Raw genomic sequence first — 15,173 nt, 5'->3', positions numbered from 1 at the left:
GGCCTAAGTTGCTAGTCGCCCAAAGTCGGCTAAGTAAAATGTCCATTTCCAAAAAAATACCCAGAACAAGACCTTTTGAACATGGGCAGGGGGTCAACAAAGTGATGGACTGGACACCCAAACATTGCACCAGAGCAGTGGGGCACTGCTGTGAACTTCACAAAAAGGGTGCCACATAAACATCTCATACAACTCCCTTTTAGGTCATGGTGAGCCCCCAAAACCTACTAGACCCACATGTCTACCACATGGCCCTTATGGCTGCAGGTACTACTTATATGGCAATACATAAGGGTTTGGGTTTTTTTTGGTGGGTGCAGATGTTTCACCATGCATGCAGTAGTTAGAGTGGCTTATGGCCTTGGGTCCTCCTCTCCATGGTTCACTAGCCCACCCCCCAGATCACTTAAGCCACCACTATGCAGCTCTATTAGGCTTTCCTACGCAAGGCTGCCAGGTGCTGATGTTCTGGAGGCAGATATGTGACGTTTTTATTACGATTTTATGGTAGGCAGGATCAGTGATCACTGGGGGAGTGTTTAGGTATCTGTACTTTGTCCCTGCAGTGGTTATCTGGTCATTTTGGATACCTTCTTGTGACTTAGACCTGGTTTTGGATGGTCTAAGTCACAATGTCCAAGTTCTGTCTAGGCAGTGTTGTTAAATTTTCGGTTATACATGCAGTACGACTAAGTCTAGGACAGCCCACATCCTGCCTTCCCACTCCTCCTGAAACACCCCTTTTAGCTCTGGTCGTACTGCAGCACTGTGAAGGCCTAAGTCATTTTTAGATATGTCTAAAACCTGGTTTGATTATCGGCACTTGGACGACTTGTCTCACTGATCGTCCAAGTGACGATTTAGGCCGGTGTTTAGACATATTTCTGTTTCGGATTATGAGCCCCATATGGCCTTGGAATATCAGGCATAAAGGTACTCAGATAAGCTATGCAACTGAATACTGGCCTCAAAAATTTCAGGTTTAGGTCAAGCTTTGAAAATATTCTACATAGGATGGTCCCCAATTATTTAAAAATGGACTATTTAAATTTACCTTCAAATACTGTTTGACCTTCTCTTGAAGAAAGTTTGAGTTTTTCTTAAGGCTTTGTCTGAAAGTAGTAATTTGATCTCCTATCTTCAAAAGGTCCACAGGATCGCCATCTTGATTCCAACAGGATGCTATTAACTTGTTCAAGAAAAAAAACACACACATAAAAGATCATTAGCTATACTTAGAACATAAGAACATAAGAATTGCCGCTGCTGGGTCAGACCAGTGGTCCATCATGCCCAGAAGTCCGCTCAAGTGGTGTCCCTCTGGTCAAAGACCAGCGCCCTAACTGAGACTAGCCCTGCCTGCGTATGTTTGAAAGATAACAAGTCTTGAACAAAGATAGCCAACTACTGAACATATGGAATAGTATAAAGCTTCTGAATTTTGTACTTGTTAGTCAACATCTCGGAAACAGTTACTAAAATGAAGGCTATATAAGATATGATACAGAGTACAAGTGAGTAAAAGCATGCAGAACATGGATTATGTATATGTGTGTGTGTGCGCGCACATTTTTTTGAGGGGGAAGGTGGGGGGGGTAGTTTGAACCAGGTAGGAATAATTGTGGGAGATTAGTTTGGGGCAGTTTGACAGGTGTTCTGTCAATTGAGGGTAGGGTAGTTTTTAAGAGTAGGACAGTCTGTGGCAAGTATTGGGGATAGGGCAGTTTAGGAGTGGTGTGGCAGTTGGAGGGATAGGTATTGGGGAGAGTGCAATTTGCAGGGCAGTGGGCCAGTTGAAGGGATAAGTTTTCAGAGAATGAGATAGTTTGGCGGTTTTGAAAAATAGGGAATGCCACCTTTTCAGTTACCTTGCCCCATTCTTTAACTACTACATTTGACTAAATTTCTATGCTACAGAATCTGGAATTCCTTTTCTGATGGAAATGCTTTGGGCAATATTCTGGGGGACTCATTTATCTGGAAAACAATGTCTGATTTGGCCCATTTACAGATTCATTGAGGGTTTGTTTGTTTTTTTGTTTCCCACATGCTAAGTTTCAGCCTAAACGTTCAGGATAGTTATTTTGTCCTCTGACACACATCGTAGATCACTTTTATAAAGCTTTTTACCAACTTCCATTGGGTTGAAAAAAAGAAAAGCATGGAGAATTTATAGTAATATTTATTAAGGACGAAGATCTGAAACTAAAATAAAAATGTAAACAGAACACTCTTTTCCAAGACCTAAAATGAAAAAACTGGAGGTTGGGGTAAAAATGGTAAAAAAGCTTTTAATACAAATATTCTCTCACATTTGACGGCAAAAGATTTTGTTTATAATAAAAACAAATGCCACTGCTGCCCTTCATCCCCTGAAAATATCTTCTAATCATTAGCCTTTAAAAGTCTTCTATGAATGACACTAATGACTCTAGAATAGCCTCTTCCAGCTCCTCTAAACAGAATGCTTTAATAAAACTGCCAAACAAATCCCTAAGGCTTACTCCATTCCCACAGTGCTGCACTGAATTTCAAAAAAATGATACAAAGCCGGTTTTCTGCATAACTGTCAAAACTTGATCAATTTCAATAAAATTTGGAATAGAAACATAGAAATACGATGGCAGATAAAGGCCAAATGGCTCAAACAGTCTGCCCATCTGCAGTAACCTCTCTTTAAGAGATCCCACGTGTCTATCCCAGGCTTTCTTGAATTCAGACACAGTCTCTGTCTCCACCACCACTTTTTCCGTAAAAAAAGTAGTTCCTTAGATTACTCCTGAGCCTATCACCTCTTAATTTCATCCTATGCCCTCTCATTCCAGAGCTTCCTTTCAACTTAAAGAGATTCGACTCATGCACATTTAGATCACGTGGATATTTAAACATCTCTCATATCTCCTCTCTCCCACTTTTCCTCTAAAATATACATATTGAGATCTTTAAGTCTGTCCCCATACGCCTTATGATGAAGACCACACACCATTTTAGTAGCCTTCCTCTGGACCGATTCCATCCTTTTTATATCTTTTTGAAGGTGCAGCCTCCAGAATTGTACACAATATTCTAAATGAGGTCTCACCAGAGTCTTATACAGGTACATCAATACCTCCTTTTTTCTACTGGCCATACCTCTTCCTATGCACCCTAGCATGCTTTTAGCTTTCGTTGTCACCTTTTCAACCTGTTTGACCACCTTAAGATCATCACATACAATCACACCCAAGTCCCGCTCTTCTGTCATGCACATATGTTCTTCACCCCCTAAACTGTACCATTCTCTCGGGATTTTGCAGCCTAAATGCATGACCCTGCATTTCTTAGCATTAAATTTGAGCTGCCAAATTTCAGACCATTCTTCAAGCTTCGCCAGGTCTTTCTGCGTTATTCACACCATCCGGGGTGTCTACTCTATTGCAGATTTTGGTATCATCTGCAAAGAGGCAAATCTTACCCGACAGCCCTTCAGCAATATTGTTTATACATATGTTAAAAAGAACAGGCCCGGAGGGGTCATGTGATGCTGTAAGCTGAGGAAGACGTGAGTCAGTTCAGCTCCCGGACCTCGGGCTGCTTTTTCAATACTACAGTGCTGATTACAAATTAATTCCCTCTGGGAGTTTGGTTCTGACTCGTTCTTATATGGACCACTATCTTACTCGCACTCGTATAATTTTTTGGAATGTGTCAGGCATAACATCTCCTGTCAAGTGTACCAAAATTTTACAACAACTTAAATGTTACAAAGCAGATATAGTATGTTTGCAGGAAACTAGGCTCTCTGCACTTGAACATCAGAAATTACAAAAATCTTGGGTGGGATCGGTTTTTTCAACTTCTTCTCTGCATAAAAGAGCCAGAGTGGCTATTTTATTTCGTAAAACCTTGCTACATGTAGTGACAATCCTTGAACAGAACCCTTTGGGTCAGTTTCTATTATTACAAATCTTGGTGAGACACTATAGCTTTCACCTTTTAAACATTTATGGCCCTAATGTGTATCAACATGATTTTTTTCAACATCTAGTCCAGATGATGTCAGCCCGCTTGGATACACCCCTATTTTTAGCTGGTGATTACAATCAGGTATTGGATGCCTCCCTAGATCGCTCCCTGCCTGGTTCGTTCCAGTCGGGGGCAGCTACACGAGGTGTACCATATGTGTATGCGGCACTGGATTTAGTAGACCCTTGGCAGTTATACAATCTGGGGTGTGGGATTACACCCATAGGTCTAGAGCCCATGGCACTCTTTCAAGGACTGATTATATACTTGTCTCACAGATGATTTTTTCTCAGGTGGATGCGGCCGACATTGGCCCCTCTGCTGTCTCTGACCTCTCCTTGATTTGGGTGGATATTAACGTGGGTTTTGGTTCCAGAGGTCCCTCTCGGTGGAGATTCCCTAGTTATCTTTACGCTGACCCTCACTTTAAAGATTATCTTCAGACTAAATGGGAGGATTATTATAAGTTTAATGCACATGTTGGGGATCCCGACCTATTTTGGAATGCAGCCAACACAGTTCTCCAGGGAGATTGTATAGCCTATGTGGTGGCCCGTAACCGCCGTATTTCTAGGGGTATCATTCAACTAGATGTTACAAACCACTAAACGGTCGTATATACATCACCCTTCTACTGAGACAAAAGAGGTTTTGATTTCCACCGAAACTGCGCTTAATTCGCTAATCCATGAATGAATGAAAGAGATGTTTAGTTATAAACATCAATATTATCGATGTAATCGTTCCGGGAAATTATTGGCCTGTTTGACTACACATGAACAGGGCACTCGGTTCATTTCGGGCCTTTATGACCCTCAAAGAATATTACATCATAAATCAGATCTCATTGCGAAATTGTTTTATGACCATTTTAGTAAGTTTTACGCAGCTGTTCCCAGAGGTCCCGGCCCTTCGATCGTTGACTACCTAGAGGACTCGGGTATTCCTAAGAACATAAGAACATAAGAACATAAGAAATGCCATCTCCGGATCAGACCTTCGGTCCATCAAGTCCGGCGATCCGCACACGCGGAGGCCCTGCCAGGTGTACACCTGTCGTAATTTATAGTCCACCATATCCTTACATGCCTCTCTTAAGGAGATATGCATCTAGTTTGCTCTTGAAGCCTAGGACGGTCGATTCCGCAATAATCTCATCTGGGAGGGCATTCCAGGTGTCAACCACTCTCTGAGTGAAGCAGAACTTCCTGACATTAGTCCTGAACCTGTCCCCCCTTAGCTTCATTACATGTCCTCTAGTCCGTGTCAAATTGGACAACGTAAATAATCTTCTCTGCTCTATTTTGTCGATTCCTTTCAGTATTTTGAAGGTCTCGATCATATCCCCACGCAGTCTCCTTTTCTCAAGGGAGAATAATCCTAGTGTTATAAGTCTGTCCTCGTATTCCAGTTTTTCCATACCCTTCACCAGTTTTGTTGCTCGTCTCTGCACCCTCTCCAGCAGTTTTATATCCTTCTTTAGGTAGGGAGACCAATGTTGGACGCAGTATTCCAAGTGTGGTCTTACCATTGCCCTATAAAGCGGCATTATAACTTTCTCCGATCTACTCGAGATTCCTTTCTTTATCATGCCCAACATTCTATTTGCCTTCTTTGCCGCTGCCGCGCATTGTGCCGACGGCTTCAGGGTCCTATCTATCAGTACACCCAGGTCCTTTTCTTGTTCACTCTTCCCCAGAGTTGCACCTGACATTGTATACTCGTATTCCTTATTCTTATTTCCTAAATGCATTACCTTGCATTTCTCCACATTGAACTTCATCTGCCATTTCTCCGCCCATGTTTCTAACCGACACAAGTCGCTCTGGAGTTTCTCTCTATCCTCATGCGATCTGATCGCCCGGCATAGTTTTGTATCGTCTGCAAACTTGATGATCTCACTGGATGTTCCTTCCTCCAGATCATTGATATAAATATTAAAAAGGATCGGCCCAAGTACCGAGCCCTGGGGTACACCACTAGTCACTTTCTCCCAGTCGGAGAACTTCCCATTTATGCCCACTCTCTGCTTTCGGTTTTCCAGCCATTTGCCTATCCATCTTTGTATATCCCCCTCTATGCCATGGCTTTGTAGTTTCCTGAGAAGTCTTTCATGTGGAACTTTGTCGAACGCTTTCTGGAAGTCCAAGTATATTATGTCCACCGGCTTCCCACTATCAATTTGCTCGTTCACGGTCTCAAAAAATTGGAGTAAATACGTCAAACATGATTTCCCTTTCCTGAATCCGTGTTGACTGGGTTTCATCAAGTCGTGTGCGTCCAAGTGCCGGACCATGCTATCCTTGATCAGTGCTTCAACCATCTTGCCGGGGACAGACGTAAGACTCACAGGTCTATAGTTGCCCGGTTCCCCTCTTGATCCTTTTTTGAAAATTGGGGTGACGTTCGCTATCCTCCAGTCGTCCGGTATCTGTCCAGTTCTGATTGTCAGGTTTGCAAGTTTTTGCAATAACTCTCCGATTTCAACCTTCAATTCCTTTAAGACTCTTGGGTGAATTCCATCCGGTCCAGGGGATTTGTCACTTTTAAGTTTGTCGATCTGATAGTATATCTGGTCTAAGTCCACTTCAACTGTGGTGAGGCTGTCTTCTATTTCTCCTGCAAACACTTTCTCCGCTTCAGGTATTGTTGAGGTGTCCTCCTTCGTAAAGACGGACGCAAAGAAGGAATTTAGTTTGTCTGCGATTTGTTTATCTTCCTTGATGTACCCTTTTCTTCCCTGGTCGTCCAAGGGTCCGACTGCCTCTTTTGCAGGTTTTTTCACTTTCACGTATCTAAAGAAGGGCTTGAAGTTTTTGGCCTCCTGGGCTATTTTTTCCTCATATTCCTGTTTTGCATCCCTCACCGCCTTGTGACATTTCTTCTGATCATCTTTATGTTTGTTCCAGGCTTCGGTTGTCTTTATGTATTTCCATTTTTTGAAAGAGTCCTTCTTTTCTTTTATGGCTTCCTTCACCTGTTTGGTAAGCCATGCCGGTTCTCTTTTGCTCTTTGATCTCCGATCTTTGGAAATCCTCGGAATGTAGAGATCTTGTGCTTCTGTGATAGTATTTTTCAGTAGGGACCATGCCTGATCTACCGTTTCAAGTTTGTCCACCTTCTTTTCGAGTCGTTTTTCTACCATGGCTCTCATGCTATCGTATTTACCCTTTTTAAAGTTCAATGTGGTGGTTAAGGTTTTGGCATGTTTCCCTTTCCCGATGTCAAGTTTAAAGTTAATTACATTGTGATCACTCGTTCCCAGTGGAACCTTGACTTCCACTACTGTTATCGGTCCCGTGAGGCCATTTAGGACCAAGTCCAAGGTGGCGTTGCCTCTTGTCGGCTCTTTTACCATTTGTTCCAGGAAGCAATCCCCTAGCACCTCCAGGAACTTGGCCTCCTTGCCGCAGTTGGAGGTTGCTAGTTTCCAGTCTATCCCTGGGAAATTGAAGTCTCCCAATATAATTACATTGCCTGTCTTGCATTCTTGTTTGATTTCCTCCATCATTTCTGAGTCAGTTTCCTCCGCCTGTCCTGGGGGACGATAGTAAAGGCCAATTTTCGTATCTGCTCCAAATTGACCAGGAATCTTGATCCAGAGTGACTCAAGCTTCTCTTTCATTTCTGTTGTAACCATTTCAACAGAATCTATTCCCTCCTTAATATATAGAGCAATACCTCCACCTTTCTGCCCTACTCGATCTCTTCTATACAGCTTGTATCCCTGTAGTACTGTGTCCCATAAGCTTACTGACTTGGAGCAGGATGTTCTGAATGCTCCCCTGTTGATTAAGGAAATACATCATGCTATCGCGACCCATCGTAACTGTTCGGCCCCTGGGCTGGATGGTTTCTCAGCTGAGTTTTATAAGTTGTTATCCCCATCTTTGGGGAACTCCGCTTCGTAACTATTATTCTAGTATAATCAATGCGAGGGAGATGTCAGCGGGCGCTAATGAAGCCATTATAACATTAATTCTGAAACCAGGGAAGGATAGCATAGCTATAGATTCCTATCGCCCGATATCCCTTCTTAATGTGGACATTAAAATTTTAGCAAAACTTTTAGCAGTTCGGCTGTCGTTGCCTCTGCCACAGCTTGTAGGTTCAGAACAGGTGCACTTTGTTAAGGGACAGCAGTCTGTGATTAATGTTCGTAAGGTGTTACTTACTATGGCTCATGCACAACATCGTCAGATCCCCATTTTCATTGGGAGTTTAGACGCAGCTCGTGCATTTGACCAAGTAGACTAGAGTTACCTTTTTGAGGTATTAGAGTATGTGGGCTTTGACGGGTGGTTTCTTCGAGCTCTACGGACTCTCTATTCTTCCCCGATAGTGTGGATCCTGGTTAATGATCAATATACTGCTCCTTTTCCTATTACACATGAGACGCAGAAGGGGTGTTCCCTGTCCCCATTGCTGTTCGTGCTCTATCTGGAACCATTTTTGCGAACAGTCCTTAATGACCCTGATAGTACAAGTATTGCTTTCCCTATGGCGGTTACCAAAGTTTTAGCCTTTGCAGATGATTTACTTTTTACCCGCAGTCCTCCATCCGACATCTTCTTCAGACATTGGATGAGTTTAAATATTATTCTGGCTTTACTTTAAATTACCAAAAGTCGTTAGTGCTGGCCCTATCGGTGGACCTGCAGGACTCCTGGAGGATTTCCCCTTTTCGTGGGCACACAACTCCCTGAAGTATTTGGGGGTCATGTTACCCCGAGATTTGTCTCAGCTGTATGCGCAGAATTTTACTGCTCTTATGGCTGACACACAGAGATTATTACATGTTTGGGCTGATTTCCCCTTATCGGTGGTCGGAAGGGTGGCATTATATAATATGGTCATATTCCCTAGATGACTCTGTCGATTTCAAATGTTGCTTTTGCTACTTTCCCGCTCCCAAGAAACATGTCTTATTAGGGTTTTACAGGCCTACTTGTGGCGTGGGAAACAAGCGCGGCTCACATATACCAAGGCCTGTTTACCAAGGGCAAGAGGGGGCTATGGGTTATTAAATATTCAATGGTATGCTATAGCCTGTCAAATGAACATAAGAACATAAGAAACGCCTTCACTGGATCAGACCAAGGTCCATCTAGTCCGGTGATCTGCACACGCGGAGGCCCATTTAGGTGCTCCTTTTTGGAGACCCGGTTTTCCCGTATTCCTCAATATGATCTGCAAGAAGGTGTGCATCTAACATGCGTTTGAAACCCAGCACAGTATTTTCTGCCACCACCTCCTCCGGGAGAGCATTCCAAGCGCCCACCACTCTTTGTGTGAAACAGAACTTCCTGACATTTGTCCTGAACCTGCTGCCATTCAGTTTTAGGCTATGACCTCTTGTCCGCGTCACATCTGAAAATGTCAGTAATGCTGCTTCCTGGTCAATTTGATCAAATCCCTTTAATATTTTAAAAGTCTCTATTAGATCCCCACGCAGTCTTCTCTTTTCGAGGGTGAACAGTCCCAGTTTTCCGAGGCGTTCCATGTAGCTTAAATTCTCCATGCCTTTGACTAGTTTCGTGGCTCGCTTCTGTACCCTCTCCAACAGAATTTTATCCTTCTTAAGGTATGGAGACCAGTGTTGGACACAGTATTCTAAGTGTGGTCTGACCATTGTTCTGTAAAGTGGCATTATAACATCTTCCGACCTACTCGTGATCCCCTTCTTAATCATGCCTAACATCCTATTTGCTTTCTTCGCCACCGCCGCACATTGAGCCGATGGTTTTAGGGTTCAGTCTATCAGCACCCCCAAATCCCTTTCTTGTTCGCATTTGGCTAATGTCACCCCCGACATCTTGTATTCATGTTCTTTGTTTTTCTTTCCCAGATGCATCACCTTGCATTTGTCTATGTTAAAACTCATCTGCCACTTTATCGCCCACGTTTCCAGCTGATTTAGATCTTTCTGAAGATCCTCACAGTCCCTTTGAGAGCCAACCGCCCGACATAGTTTTGTATCATCCGCAAACTTGATTATATTACAAGTTGTTTCTTCTTCCAGGTCATTTATAAAAATATTGAACAAAATGGGACCAAGAACCGAGACATATTAATGACTGGTTTTGAGGGACATCCACTTTTTCTGCTACTTCTATTGAGCTTTCCCTTTTACATCCTTTTCATTTTAGTTATGTGCTGTATGTCACCACTCCATCCCTTCAATCACAAGTTTCCACATATTTGGTCTTTTCACTGGCTCGCCAGGCTTGGCGTTGGGTATGCAAGAGCCTTCATATATCTTGAAGGGTTACACCATATTTACCTATACATGATAATGCTGACTTTGTACCAGGGATTCAATGCTTCTCTCTTCATCATTGGAAGGAGCAGGGTTTACAGTATTTGTTTCAAGTGGTTAAGGAGGATGGTACTATCTATTCTTTTGAACAGTTGTGACACAAATATTCTCTATCTCTTCAATTGCACAACTTAATCACTTATAGGGAGCTGTGATACATAAACACTTATTCCCTGATAGTATAATTCTCTATCAGCTTATTGCATCCCTTAATTCTATAGAATTAAGGGATGCAATAAACAAATATTCTCTATTGCATACTGATGTGTTTTCTTATTTTCAATTGAAACACTATGTACAATCTCTATCTTTATGTAATCTGTTGGAGTCTTATAGAGAGCAAGTTTCTGAAATGTTTAGTTTATCAGCACAATCTCATATACCTATTCATTTCCATAAGATGGGAATTTTGGACTGTCAGCCGGGTATTAATTTAGAGCTTTTAGGAAGACTTTGGACTGATGACTTACAGAGCTCGATTTCTGCACTTCACTTGTAACATCATCTTGTGGGAACTTCAACATAAATTTTTGTTTCGTTTATATATTTCACCTACTAGAGCATTTCATATGACAATTATTAGTTCTCATTGTTGTCTGAAATGTGGACAGTCTTACGCCAATTTTGATCCTCTCCTAATGTCATGGCTTTTTGGCAATGCTTGGGACATTGTATTTCAACTATGTGGCAATGGCGTTGGACACTTACTCCACAAGCTCTCTTTGGGACCTACACTCTCTTACTTCCGACACGAAAAGGAATGTTGGCTTTTTTGGACTGTACAGTTCTTCAGGGCTTGAAATCAATACTGACTGCATGGATTGTGGAAGATTCCCCATCCTATTCTCATTGGCGATCCCTAATGATTGAGCAAACTGCCTTGGAGTGCCGTAACTTTGCAGACATTGATTCCCCTAGAGGCAAATGTGGTTTTTTTTCCATATGGGAGCCCTTTTGGCTCACCTTGACACTCTATGCTCACAGCAGACTGTTGAATGGTTAACCACTTGTTCTTATGGTTCTTGGACCTGCGTAGGAGATTCTTCTGTTCATTTGGGGAAGGTTGGGGTAGGTGCTATAGAATTGTTTATTACTATGCTATTCATGATCTATTTTCTCTGTGGTTGTCTGCATTCTGAAAATTAATAAAAACATTTAAACATAAAAAGAACAGGCCCAAGAACAGAACCTTGAGGCACACCAATGGTAACATCCCTTTCCTCAGAGCAATCTCCATTGATCACTACCTTCTGTCACCTTCCACTCAACCAGGTCTTGACCCAGCCTATCACTTTGGGACCCATTCCGAGGGCATGCAAGTGAGCTGCCTTACTTAAATTTATTTATTTATTCAATTTTCTATACTGTTCTCCCAGGGGAGCTCAGAACGGTTTACATGCATTTATTCAGGTACTCAAGCATTTTTCCCTGTCTGTCCTGGTGGGCTCACAATCTGTCTAATGTACCTGGGGCAATGGGGGGATTAAGTGACTTGCCCAGTGTCACAAGGAGCAGCGTGGGATCGAACCCACAGCCTCAGGGTGCTGAGGCTGTAGCTTTAGCCACTGCGCCACACTCTCCCCTTCACACTATACGGTCCTTCAACTGTCACAAAGTTTTCTTCAGTACGAAATGATCAGGCCTTCCTGTTTCCTAACTGGTGATCATTTGAGCCCATTTCTCGCAATTTCTTCAAAACGTTCTATGCTTACCTACATCTACATCTTTTCTGGCATCTCATGCACCAGTCTATGAGAACCATAACCTTTTTCCAGTTACAAATCTTTAATAAGGATCAAATCCTCCTAACCAAAAATGATGGTAACTGTTTAAAGCAAAATGGTATCTGCATGTATCTTGAACATAAATGCAAGGTGGTAGAAATGGTCTTTGGGTAAGGTGGCTGGTATAAATATAGGCTTATTACAAATTTATTCAGAATGATGCATTTCAAATTTTATTGAAATTGGTTACGTTTCGAAAGAGTTATGCAGAGAACATGCTATGTACGATGTTTTTCAAACACCAGGTAGATGCATTTTATTTTTTTTTAACCTGGTTTGCACAATGGACAGTTGTTGAAGCATTTTAACCATGTTAACCAGCTGCTTGAAAATTATCTTACTCAACGCAGTTTATAGCCAGCATGCATACTTTTAGTTATATTGACAGGCACATTCCACCCAATATTGAGCGTTATTTAGCTGGCTGGGAACATCTCCTGGCCAGCTAAATATTTATTTTATTTACTCAGTTTTCTATACCATTCTCCCAGGAGAGCTCAGAATGGTTTACACGAGTTTTATTTAGGTACTCAAGCATTTTTCCCTGTCTGTCCCAGTGGGCTCACAATCTATCTCCTGTACCTGGGACAATGTGGGAATTAAGTGACTTGCCGAGGGTCACAAGGAACAGCATGGATTTGAACCCATAACCCAGGGTGCTGAGGCTGTAGTTTCAACCACTGCGCCACACTCTCCCCAGGCTAATCGCTAATATTAAGCAGGAGAGAGCTGACTATCTCCTGTTGAATATCCTGGTCAGCACCAATATTCATTAGTTGACCGGTTAAGTTGAGTGTCCATACAGACCTACCTAAATGGCAGGTCAATCTTTGGCTTAGCCGGTCAGCAATGAATATTGTCTTGGCCGGCTATGCCAAACATGGCTTAACATGGACCGAAAATTCAATGCTGGTTATCAGATAAGTACCCATATTTCAAAGCAAATGTAAAAACATACTTTTGTTTTGAAAAATCAATGCAAAGCCCATAAGTAAAAATATGTGGTCCCAATGTGGTTGAAAAAAACTGCTCACTTTGTTGATGTGTAGCGATATTTTCTGAAAAGTCTTTGATGTACACTTATTTTAGTTTCAAATAGTAAAAACCAGCTTTAAAAAGTGACAAAACACAATTTTACATTTTTGCTTGGGCACTGGAATATGCACTTGGGTAATCTACAGTCACTACAAGAACAAAAAGTGCAATGATTTTTTTTTTGTTTTTTTTTAGTACTTACCGAGGCCAACACAAATCCAAAGCCTGTGGTCTGAAATTTCAATCCAATTTCTATGCGATGAAGAATAGCTTCTATCCTTTCTTCCTCAAACCCTTTCCTTTGAAAGAACATAAATGTAAATACTTAGAGCCGCTTCAAAATAGTTACCTAAACCGCCACCATGATCTGTCATATTTACTTTATTTTTAAACTGCAAAAAAAAAATTGAAAAGACATGGAAATATTTACATAAAAAAGACCTGAATAAGCTAAAAATGCTTACATTGACCATTCGGCTCTTTATCTGCCGTCATCTACTATGTTATGTATGTTACATTGCACAGTAAAACTACTTATATTTCTAATACATGAGTGTTGTTTACTGACAGAATATCAGTCCTTATAAGTAGCTTATGTCTACTTATACCTTCTTCTACCTCGGATGCGGTAGAAGAAAGGCCCTATCAGGGCTGGCCACAAACAGCCTGTTTACAGCGCTGCCACTGCTGCTATGGGTAAGGAATGGGGGGTTGACGAGTCAGGATTGCTGCTGCTGCTACTGATATTTAGGTGGGGAAGGGAAAAGATGCCTGATTGGGAGTTGGGGCCTGGGTTGATGAGGAGAGAGACATGGGATAACCACTGGAAAGGGGAAGCCATAGCTGGATTGAGGAAAGGGCAAGGGATCCCTTAGCTGACACAGCTGGAAGGCAGCTTCATTGAGGGTCTGGGCAGGGAATGAGAGAGAAAGAAAGATAGACAGTGGGAGAGAGAGAAAAAGAAAGAAAGAAAGATAGACGGGGCAGGGAGGGAGAGAGAAAGAAATAAAAAAAGATAGACATAGCAGGGGGAGAGAGAAAAAGAAAGAAAGAAATTCTAGCACCAGTTAATATAACGGGTTTAAACATCAGGCAGCGATCCAGCACCAAGGGTGAGCAAATTGGGTTCAGAGGGGAGACGGGACGCGTTTGCCCGTTGTGTAGCTGGGCAGGTGTGTGCGGGCAGCTGGCCACAGCTGGATTGAGGAAAGGGTAAGGGATCCCTTAGCTGGCACAGTTGGAAAGCGGCTTCAGTGAGGGTCTGGGCAGGGAGAGAGACAGAAAGAAAGACAGCGGGAGAGAGAAAAAATGAAAGAAAGATAGACGGGGCAGGGAGTTAGAGTAAGAAAAAAAGCTATACGGGGCAGGGAGAGAGAGAAAAAGAAAGAAAGGGAAAAAGATAGACAGGGCAGGGAGAGAGAAAAAAAAGAAAGACAGACATCTACTCTAGCACCCGTTAATGTAACAGGCTTAAACACTAGTTATTAATAAAATAATTTTATCAGTTTTGTGGGGGAGGTTTTTTTTTTTAATAATCTTTATTCATTTTAAAATAATTTCAATAAGTGAAGAACAATACATAAAACATTTATACTATAGACATCACTTAAAATATTACAAGATTCTTACAGATCAATAACCCCCCCACCAAAACTATTCTTTATCATTCAAGTATCTATAAATTTATCATAATTCCGTAATTCATTACATATTTTAAACATAAAATTACACATTTATCCACTTAGACATATTTTAAACTTATAAACCACCCTGCCCCCATCCATAATAATAGTTGATTATAACCCTTATATGCCTCCCACCCTGGATGTGCAATTCTTCTAACAACAAAAATGTATTAATTATAATTAATAAGTATCTATAAATATAAATTTATAGATACTTGAATGATAAAGAATAGTTTGGGGGGGTTATTGATCTGTAAGAATCTTGTAATATTTTAAGTGATGTCTATAGTATAATTGTTTTATTTATTGTTCTTCACTTATTGAAATTATTTTAAAATGAATAAA

At 41.6% G+C, this 15,173-nt stretch overlaps 1 protein-coding gene across 1 annotated transcript in view; it reads right to left on the bottom strand.

The window, feature by feature from the left end:
* PITRM1 (pitrilysin metallopeptidase 1) overlaps nt 1-15,173 on the bottom strand; it is a 163,285-nt gene that overhangs the window by 69,577 nt on the left and 78,535 nt on the right. The window contains exons 12-13 of the mRNA XM_033931530.1: nt 13,346-13,442; nt 1,055-1,189 (exon numbers count right to left, since the gene is read on the bottom strand). Coding sequence (XP_033787421.1) covers nt 1,055-1,189; nt 13,346-13,442 — 232 coding nt within the window. The remainder of the gene's footprint in view (nt 1-1,054; nt 1,190-13,345; nt 13,443-15,173) is intronic.

The sequence above is a fragment of the Geotrypetes seraphini genome, chromosome 2 (assembly GCF_902459505.1).
Source record: "Geotrypetes seraphini chromosome 2, aGeoSer1.1, whole genome shotgun sequence".
Lineage (NCBI taxonomy): Eukaryota > Metazoa > Chordata > Amphibia > Gymnophiona > Dermophiidae > Geotrypetes > Geotrypetes seraphini.
This window is presented reverse-complemented; position numbering and strand designations above follow the sequence as displayed.